We start from the raw sequence: 10,905 nt of genomic DNA, 5'->3' as shown, positions 1-10,905 counted from the left end.
AGTTCAGATTATTCTCAGATAAATATCAGGTTTAAATTTTAGTATTTTCATAATCACTCCATCATTGTCTTTTAAATCTTCATAGGGAAAATTATAAGAAGTAATACGTTAAGTTTCAAAGTGATCTACACTTCTAAGAGAATAGATTTTGTTTTTAAATAGGAGAGAATGAAATATATTCCAGTCTAGTCGCTTTCAATGCCAACAATGTTTTTGCTGTTTCAAGCCAGATTCTGATTAGAAAAAAAAAATAAGTCTCATCTTTTCTTTTTATCAAAGCTGAGTTTCCTCCCGAGAGTCTTGACCAGTAGTAGCATTACAGATGCTGTTTTTTCTACTGGGTTCACTGTTTGGAAGGTAGGACAGTGGATCTGGTCGGATTAAGTATCTAAGAAAAAAAAATAAGAGCAAATAATGTCATAATAGCAAATAAAGGGCCACATTATTATACATTGACAGTTTAGATTTCTACTTTGCTGTAAGTTCTGTCTTAAGGTTATCTGAACTACTTCTTTGTTTCTTTCTGTCTTGAGTTAACCTGTAAAATTTTGCAGAGTTGGTATTATCATTGCCATGCAGGAGAAGGTTATCATGATGAGTAATGATGAATCAGATGTCATTGTTTTTCACTGATGACTTGTTTCAGCACCTTTACCTTATCGAAGGTTTATGATTTATTTTAGTAGTTTGTTGACTTATTATACCCTCCAGTGGCCATTTTTCTATCAAGGAGATGAACATTCTAGACAACATTCTATCAATACTTACCTGTTCCTGATGTTATTTTTATCATTCACAAAATTTGAATGTAATTAGTTTGATGAAATTGATGTAACTAATTTATATAGCCTTTCTAATTTAAATATCCCTTTATAATATAAAATGTACAACTTAATGTCTGTTGTGAATACTATGCATAGGTAATGCTTGAATTAGTGGAAAAATTATTTGCCTAAATTTCAAGTAATGGCATAATAGGCAATAATATGAATATATAAAAGTAATTTTTAATTCATTCTATGAGTAAATGAAAAAAAGATTCATCTGCTGAGCTCAAACACTGCATTAATTTTATGATTTAAGAGGAGTGTTTTCCTTTACACTGTGGAACAATTTATATCATCAGAATCCACCTCTTGAACACCAAAAGTCAACATACTAGCACATGGGAATAAAAAAAATCACAAAACTTGGCCCTCTTACAGAGGACTAGAATATAACTTATTAAGTAGATATAGAGAAGAAATGAGAACTTCAAACAGCACACAAAGAATATGAAAGAGAAAAAGAGAGAGAATTAGAAAATATTTTATTGAGGGATTTGGGTTGAATTTGTCTCTCCAGGCATGAGAAGGGAGGTCAGATGAGAGGCTGCAGGTAAATCAGGAAGAAATGTAGAAAACAGATAACGAGGGACTTTACAATTCAGGATAAATTGTTGTAATTTCTGCTCCAAAGGCAATGGGAAGCCAACAAGGGTGTAAGGAAGGAGGAAGTAAATATGCATGCAGTATTCCAAGACAGTTTGTTCCAGGTAAAAATGAAAGCAGCATTTCATATATCATAATAATTTTAGGAGGTAGTACAAGAAACGAACACAGAAACTATTTTAAAATTGCGAACCAAATGAAGATTGCACTTTTCTGCTAAAGTACTAAAGGGAAAATATTCATAAAATACAGCCTTTAATGAAAATGAGAGAAGATAATTGAAAGCACTGCAGTCTATTTTCTTCAATCAAATGAAAGTTGAGATTAGTGTCTTTGGATCTATTAACTGGATTTTGCTGTCTATGCACACTGCTTTATAATTAATTTAAATACCAATAGCACTGCAGATCAATGGAGGAAACTAATAGTTCACATTATGCTTTTTAATGGCATATATCTAGTGATGTATTGTTTTTGAACCAAATTAATGTTGCCACTTGAATCTGAATGAACTTTTGAAAGTGAATTTTTAGAAAACATAAAAGGTGCAAGTAATAATCCATTATCCAATAAATTAATTGTTGTGACAAATGTTTCTTTCCCTCTTATTATCGCTACTCAACCTGCGATACTAATAAAGCAAATCTCTTAAACTTTGTTCCTACTTAGTACTTCTCATGGTTACATTTTTCATGATAATTTATAATAGCGTGAGTTCTACTAAAATTTATCTCAGTGTCACAGATGTAGATCGTTGTAATGATGTAACTTTTTATATTAGTAAGGTTGACATTTGGGCTTAATGCTAATAAATATAAGAGTATCCAAAGGGTAAAACTTTTTTCTAAAAATACATCTATTTTACCTGTAGACTTGATAACAAACATGTCTTTATTACTAAGTTGAAAAGTTTGGAAATAATTTGAAATAACAGGAATACATGATGAAAAAACATGTTCATAGTTTCAAAAGCTTAATAATATGCTTTTGAGTATACTATCAAAATAATTATGAAATATCATTGTGTTAGAATTAAGAAACTTAAAATTTATTTTGAAATACAAGATAAGCATATCTAAATAACAAAATACCATATAATAAATAAAATTATAATTATTTAGAAAAGAGATATAAAAAGGTTGGTATTAATGGAGTAGGTTAGACATTCATAAAAATTGTTTATATTAGCTGGGCGTGGTGGCGCATGCTTGTAATCCCAGCATTTGGGAGGCTGAGACCGGAGGATGGCAGTTCACGGACAGCCTCAACTACTTAGTGAGGTGCTTTGCAACTTAGTGAGACCCTGTTTCAAAATAAAGAATAAAAAGTAGGGCAGGGGATGTAGCTTGGAGGTCAAATGCCCCTGGATTCCATCTCCAGACCCACAAAAAAATTTGCTCATATTTATTAGTTGAAAGAAAAGAAGGTATATTAATATGGATATCAGAATAAAGTGCAGCTTAGATTAAATATAGCAACAAATATACTAAGTGAAACCTCCAAGATGGGCAGTGGAAAGCCAGGCACAACATAAATAAAATGTTTTCTCCAAATTAAGTCTCTCATAAATTTAAAATCATTATTAGATATAATTTTTATCACACCCTAAGCACTCTAGTACCTTAATTTTTTATTCATTTTATTTCCTCAAAGCTCCAATGCTACAATCATATTATTATATGACAAAATAACGTATCCTTGTACTTGCTTATATCTTAGGTGCATTTCAGGAATTTTCAGTTTGGGACATTGTTAATCTTGCTGGTTTATTTTCCTAAAAGTTTTTTGAAAACCATTGTCCTTCTCTAAAACTGAATACTGCTCTCAAGTTCAATATTCATTCTTCTACTCTTTCTTATTTGTGCAACTGTAGGAAAAAAGGGGATTCCCTTTTAGCTTACCTAGAAAATAAAAATAAAAATAATTTATATAGAACTAGTTTATATTCAATGCTATACTTTGAAGCATATAGATTTTATATCACTATGTACTTACCACTTGAGGGAATATTTCTGGGCCCAGATCATTATATATATATTTTTCAGCCAATAACCCCTTTTGCCAGCTTGAAAGAGTAGCTCTTATTATGACTTCCTTGGATGGACATTTTTTACTTCAATTTTCTTTTCTTTTTGCAAGCACATGGGTTTTGAAACCTAAATCAATGTTAAACTTTTTTTTCCATTCCCAAATCAATAACTACGTATACCTTTTTGCCCTTATAAGTATATTTACATAGGAATTTACCTTTTCAACGCTATGACATCGCTGTCAAATGCCTGTTGTTAGCTGCCTTCCCTACTTCCAGGCCCCCTCCAAACACAATCCACCCTGCCAATCAGTTCCACTGCTTCCTGCAGAATTCCTTTTTAAAAAACCATATCAGAGGAGTGCCATTAACAGATGGCTGAGGGAAGATATCTGGCACCCTTCCCTCCACAATAAAGGACCAAAACAAGAGGGAAAACAACATCTGTTTCACTGGAGTGTTTAAAGGACAGCACCAGAGTGCTTTCCCTCCACAATAAAGAACAAAAACAAGGGGAAAAACAATATTTATTTCACCGGAGTGTTTAAAGAGCACCAGAGTGCTTTCAGGATGAGGTAGAGATGTCACTGAGCATGAAGACACAGGAGAACATTCTAAAGAAGGGAACTAGGTGCAGGGCATCTTCTGTTCTATGTCTCACTATCAATTCTGAACCCAAAGTAATGTTGCTGGGAGATCCTGTCCAGGAAAAAGGACCCGAGCAGTCCATCCTCACACCTATGCACGTTAATGTACCTTAGGCAATTGTTGGTGGAGGACCTTGAAGCTTTCAGAGGCCCAGAACCCAGGCTAGGGAGCTGTGGGTTATTGCACCAGAAAATTAGGAGAGAGTACATTGTACCCTACAGCACCCTGTCTTCTGCTTCACACTGCCATCTTGAGACCCCACCAACCCAGGGTCCTGAGAGTCAACCATGCAGCTGAACCCATTTGCTCTGCTGGCTAAGGTTTGCAATCCAGCTGCATGGCCCTGTGCTCCTCCTGAAGCCCCAGAGAAGCAGTTGGGCTGCCTTCCTTGAGTGGCTCAGCCTGAGGTTTGTAGTGGCAGATTGGCCACATGCATAACCACTGACACCACCATCACCATACCATCTGCCTGGGAAACAGATGAGAGGCCAGCCCAACCTCCTTTACCCTGGGAAAGCAGCTGGACCAGCACTAAGCAGATTAGCACACACAGGCTCTAAGAAACAGATGGGCACGCCTATTTAACCATCCTTTGCTGTCAGAAGTAGCTGGACAGCCTGCCCTAAGCTTGATCAGACAACAGACACCCCTAGAAGCAAATGGATAGTATTACCTATTCTCTGCCAGCCCCAAGAAGTAGCGAGGAAGCCATTTCTGAGAAAATCAGATGCCCAAGGCCCAGAGAAGCATCCAGACACTCATCCACAACCCCAGCAAGAAGCTAAGCAACCTTCCCTGAGTGGTTTAGAGAACCGAGGCCCTGGGAAGCAGATCGGCAACCCCATCCATAGACTTTAAGCCCCAGGAAATAGCTGGACAGCCCATATGAAACAGATTGACCCCAGAGGACCTGCTAAGTCACCTGAGAAGCTTCATGGATACTTATGAACAATGAGACCAAGCCTTTCAGTGTGGCTTGGCCCCTGCATGGCTTTCAGAAGTAGCTAAATATCTCACTCTGCTACCAAGCATACTGCACCAATCACACCTAGTCTCACAGGGGCAGCTTTACTTCCACACAGCTCTCAGAAAAGGATGGGCCACAGCCCTGATTCTACCAGTGCTCCAGCCATATCTTTCATGAATGAGCCTGACTGAGTGGCTCCACCCCACACCATATATGAAAACTAACAGGCATCTCATACCTGACTGCAGGTACGCAGCACCCAGAATCTCCAGCTAACCTTCTTTATCTAAGAAAGCAAATCCCAGCTGACAGTGAGGTCACACACAAAGGCACTGAGATACACCCAGGCATCATCGACACTGTTTATAACTGGAGGAGCTACACAGACATTACCCTAAAGCACCCATCTGGAACTAAAGCAAACAGAACCTCCCCCACTGACCCCCTAGGACATTCATCCAGAAGAAAATATTTACCATGAAACCCATAGTGTAAAATTAATAGAGGCAATTGATATTTCAGCTGCATAAATATCAATCATGATGTATTGTACAGGTTCATTTCTTTTAGATTTTTCCAATATTTTGTCTATAATAGTCCCTAATGACCTTTTGAGTTTCTGTAGTTGTAATGTCTCCCTTTTCATCTTTGATTTTGAGTTTTCTCTCTTTTACTTGATCTTACTTTATGTTAATCTATAGGAGGGTTTGTCATTTGTTTATCATTTCATTGATATTTTAAAATTTTAGCCTCTATTTCATGTATTTATGCTTTATTCTTTTCATTAAACTGCAAAAAATAAAAAGAATTCAACTCAACACGATTAAGGCTAGATAACTCACATCCACAGCAAACGTGGGGAAGAGCTGAAGATGCTTCCTCTAAGGTCAGGAATAGCACAAGGATGTTCACTTTCATGGCTCTTATCAACACAGTATTGGAATTCTTAACAAGAGCATTAAGGAAAGAGAAATAAATGGAGGATATTCAACTTGGAAGAGATAAGGTTAAATGATCCCTGTTTGCAAATAAGATGATTGTATATATACAAAAAAATTCCAAAGACTCCTAGAAAAATACTCTTGGAAATGATAAACACTCTCCACGAGGTTGCAAGACACAAACCCAATAGCAAAATGGCTAGAAAACAAATTTTAAAAAGGCATCTCGCCGGGCGTGGTGACGCACGCTTGTAATCCCTGCGCTTGGGAGGCAGAGACAGGAGGATCGCGCAGGTTCGAAGCCAACCATGCATGCTGGCTTAGGAGACCCTGTTTCCAAATAAAAAAAAAAAAGTAAAAATAGGTCTGGGAGTATAGCCCAGCGGTAGAGGGCTTCCAGGAACCCCAGTACCAAAAAAAAAGGCATCTCATTATAATAGTCATAAAATAATAAAGCAATTACAATAAAAGAGGTATAAAATACTAAAATTTCTAGGGATTAATTTAACCAAGGAAGTAAATATCTATGATAAATGTGAAAAAGAGTAATGAAAGAAATTGAAGAGAACACAAAAAATAAAAAGGCATTCCATATTCATGGAATGGATAAATTAATTTTTTTAAATGCCCACAATACCCAATGCAATCCATAATGACCTAAAGAAACACTATTCAAAAGAAGATATACAACTGTTCAACAAAATATGAAGAAGATATTCAATGTCACTAATCATCAGGAAAATGAAAACCAAAATCATAATAAGTATCATATCTGTTAGGATTACTATTCTCGAAAAGATAAAAAATATCAAATGCTGGTGAGGATGTGGGAAAAGGAAAACTCCCAAATACTTTTAATTAAAAAAAAAACTTAGCATAGCTCTTACCAAAAACAATATAAAAGTTCCTCAAAAGAAAGTTAGAAATAGAGCCAATTAAAGTGGCTCATACCTATAATTCCTGCATTTGAGAGGCTGAAACGAGAGGATTGCAGGTTCACAGCCAACCTCAGCACCTTAGTGATGCTTTCAGCCACTTAGCAAGGCCCTGTTTCTGAATAAGAAATTAAATAAGGCTGAGGGTATAGCACAGAGGTAGAAGGTCCCTGAGTTTCATTTCCAGTACCACAAAAATAATAAATAAATAAATAAATAAATAAATAAATAAATAAATAAATAAACTAGAAATAAAACTACATGTGACTCATTAATCCCACAACTGGGTATATGACAAAAGGAAATTAAATCATTATGTCAGACATTTGCATGGTTATCGCAACACTGTTCACAACAGCCATGATATGAAATCAAACTGGGGTGTCCATCAACAAAAGCTCTAACACACACACACACACACACACACACACACACACACACACACACACTGAAACACAAATATGCACAAATGGCATATCATTCAGTCACAAAAAATAATGGAATCCTATCAGCTGCAACAATTTGAATGGAATTAGAAGGTACTGTGTTAAGTAATATAAGCCAAACACAGAAAGACAATTACCACATGTTCTTACTTACATATGGAAACTAAAAAATTGATCTCAGAGATGTAAAGGGTAATATAATGAATGTTACAGCCTCAGAAAGATGTGGAAGGGTGGGATGGAGAGAAAATGGGTAATGGGTACAGGGGTGTGGTGCAGTTGAATAATTAAAACTTCATATTTTCCATAGCACTTTAGGATAACTATGGTTGACAACAATTAATTGTATATTTCAAAACAGCTACTAAAGCCGGGTGTGGTGGCACACGCTTGTAATCCCTGCGCTTGGAGGATCGCGCAGGTTCAAAGCCAGCCGCACACGCTGGCTTAGGAGACCCTCTTTCCAAATTTAAAAAAAAAATGTAAAAATAGGTCTGGGAGTGTAGCCCGGAGGTAGAAGGGCTTCCAGGAACCCCAGTACCACCAAAAAAAAAAAAAAAAAAGCTACTAAAAAGGATTTTGAATGATTCCAACACAAATTGATGTATTGAAATGTGGCACTGCTCTCTAAAAATATGCACCGTTATTCTTTAATTAAAATTTGAAAAAAAAACATAAAAATATTACATTTTCTACTATAACCAAAATCTCCCATCCACTGGTCCCACATAAAAGCAGTCTTCAAATTCTTTGCTTATCTCACTACTAGCTTAAGTTTTAAACCATTAGCATGGATCCATTTTATGTTCTGCATCGCAAAATGTTCTTATTCCTGCAAGTCTGAGTTGATTGCGTTTGTTAAAAAAATAAGAATAGAAACACATCCTGTAGACCTAATAATCCCCACCAAGGTCTTTAGATCCTTGGCATCCATTTTATGTCACTAGTGGTGAAATAGAACATACAAAAATAATTTTTTCCATAAATAAGTGTTCAATATGAGATATGAAATCAACTTACACGACATCATTTAGCTCAAGCCTGGTGTCTGGAGAGGGATTGATCAGGATGTAGGAGAGGGTGCTTTGATGATCATTCATTTCATCTGAAAGATAAGTAAGTGGCAAGTCTGTTATAACACAGAAAATTACAGGCATTATTGCAGATTATTTTATGTTTGAATCATGTAGTGTTCAAGGAGATCTTGCTATAGCTTTCCCATAGCATACCTCTGTACATAAGTTAGGCAATTTTCAAATTACTGTCATTGAAGATATCTGACAGGTACTCATTTTTTTGTTCAAATAGATGATAAAAATAAAATGCCTAATTCTGTTCAGAGCTACCACAGTTGGAGTCTATCCTTTTAGAGATTACAATAAGAAAGTCTTTCTATTAAAGATATGGCTAGGCAAGATGTTTTTTATTATATCCTATCAATTATTAAAAACAATCATGCCTGGAGATAGTCATCCCAGAAGGAATACTCATATTGAAAAATATTTGAAAAATTATCTAATTCCATTTTGTTTTTAGAAAGCATGATAAAAATATTTCTAAAAACCTTGAAGGTCCTAAATGTTTTTGGCTTCATTACACAATATGTCTTAGTTATGCTATACTGATATTTTTTCAAACTGCTAAAATCCTGTAAAATTAAATTTAATCATATTCTTAAAATGTACTACTAAGTTGTTTATATTTCTTATAAAACATTATATACTAAAGAGATTATATGCTTTGAATTTTGTTAATTAATACTGGAAACATCCTAGGGCCTGGAGAGTAAAGAACTAACTTGGTAATATTTTGTTACCATAACGTGGATATGGTTTGAATGTGTCTACCCAGGGTTCATGTGCTTGAAAGTTGGTCCTCACTGTGGTGATATTAGAAGGGGTGGACCTTTAAAAGATAGAATTTATGGGCAGGTCATGAAAGGCATTGCTTTCAGATGAGACAGAGATAGTTCTGAGTTTTCCAAAGAGCAAATACTTATAAAAGGACAAGCCTGCCATCTCCTGGAATCCCGGTGTTCTATCTCACCTTGTGACATCTCCATCTCATAGACATTCTCATCATGAGAGAATGTAGCTAAGAAGGCCCTCATTAGTGGCCAAATTGATAGGGCCACCAAATGTTGGACTATATGCCTCCCATACTATGAGTTAATAAACCTCTTTTCTTTATAAAGCCACAGCCTCAAGTATTTTCTTATAGCAATGGAAAATGCACTAATCTAACAAGGTAAGGCATTGGGAAAAAGATCAAACCACTTTGAGATCTCAACTTTTTAGACTCCAAAGCTATAATAAAATGAAAACATGTAAAGTCGTGTGAACAAATAATTCAACAACATAATTCTTTCCAAAGCTAAACTTTTTATACTGTGCAAATACTCTTAAAATATCCTGCTCTAGACACATAATACTTTTTTAGCCATTTTAGTGGAGAGCAAATATGATTCCTTAAGAAGTACTAACTTGTGCAGTTTGATCAAATGTCCAAACTAAATTCTATAACAACAAAGATTTATAAATAAATAACTGAATTAAAGATCTCATAAGGCCAGCATAAGCTGGACTTGATAAATTACTGCCCTGGAATATATATTATTTCCTAAAATAGTGTTGACTACTGTGTACATATGACTAGAAACCTACCACTTTAATGTGAAAGACAATATTTTTACTTTGGGTATTTATAATTAATATGAAAATATATCTTATTTTTAAATCTTTAAGTGAAAATATTTATTCTACAAGGCAGATACATTGCAAGATAACTGAACTCACCATAGTTTGCCAATACAATTATTATTATAATAAGCTCATTGAATTAATATTCAAATAAAGGAACATATTTAGTTACAAGTCTATGCCATAGAGTTTAGGTTACCAGCCAAAACAGAATATTTCCAATGAAACCTGAATTACAGGTAAACAGCTAATCATTTTAGCCATTGTTTCTAGGAAGAAACGGCTAACTGGATTGGCTGAAGCTTGGAACTCAAATTGGTATGTAATTATCTTTACTCAAAATATAGTCTGATTGCAAATTAAAACATACTTCATTGATAGAATATTATCAAGATCATTTCTCTCTATGAAGAACAATTAAATGTATATAAAAGGTATTTTGAGAAATTTTTCTTTCATTTGAATTTTTATAACTGCTTTTCAAAGGAACCAAGCTCAATAGCACACTAGAGAGACTAAATCATAACATTCTGAAATGTACTAGGTCTGCCAGAAAATCTCCATTTCACTTGGCTACATATAACTCAGTTTCCTATATAAACAAAGGCATTAGTAAGCTGTAACACAGGGAGAATGATTTTAACAGATAACTTCTTAGTTGATATCCAAGCTTCCTCTTTAATTATTAACGGGATATTGTACTTGTTTTTGGTTGCCCAAGTTAAAATCCAGCAGTGACCTGGTTGCTTGTTTAAAAAAAAAAAAAAGTCTAGACAACTAAAAATTTCCACCAGTGGATATAATTACTGT

The 10,905-nt window shown here is 35.0% G+C and overlaps 1 protein-coding gene across 3 annotated transcripts in view; it reads right to left on the bottom strand.

The window, feature by feature from the left end:
• Positions 1-273: 273 nt before the first annotated feature.
• The window catches only part of KCNT2 (potassium sodium-activated channel subfamily T member 2), a gene marked incomplete at both ends in the record, with an annotated part of 363,001 nt that continues 352,369 nt past the window's right edge, over positions 274-10,905 (bottom strand). For all 3 annotated transcript variants that reach the window (XM_080699605.1, XM_080699606.1, XM_080699607.1), the window contains 2 exons: positions 274-388; positions 8,417-8,501. In XM_080699605.1, coding sequence (XP_080555731.1) covers positions 274-388; positions 8,417-8,501 — 200 coding nt within the window. The remainder of the gene's footprint in view (positions 389-8,416; positions 8,502-10,905) is intronic.

This window comes from Muscardinus avellanarius (genome assembly GCF_963383645.1).
Source record: "Muscardinus avellanarius genome assembly, chromosome: 7".
NCBI classification, from domain to species: Eukaryota; Metazoa; Chordata; class Mammalia; order Rodentia; family Gliridae; genus Muscardinus; species Muscardinus avellanarius.
This window is presented reverse-complemented; position numbering and strand designations above follow the sequence as displayed.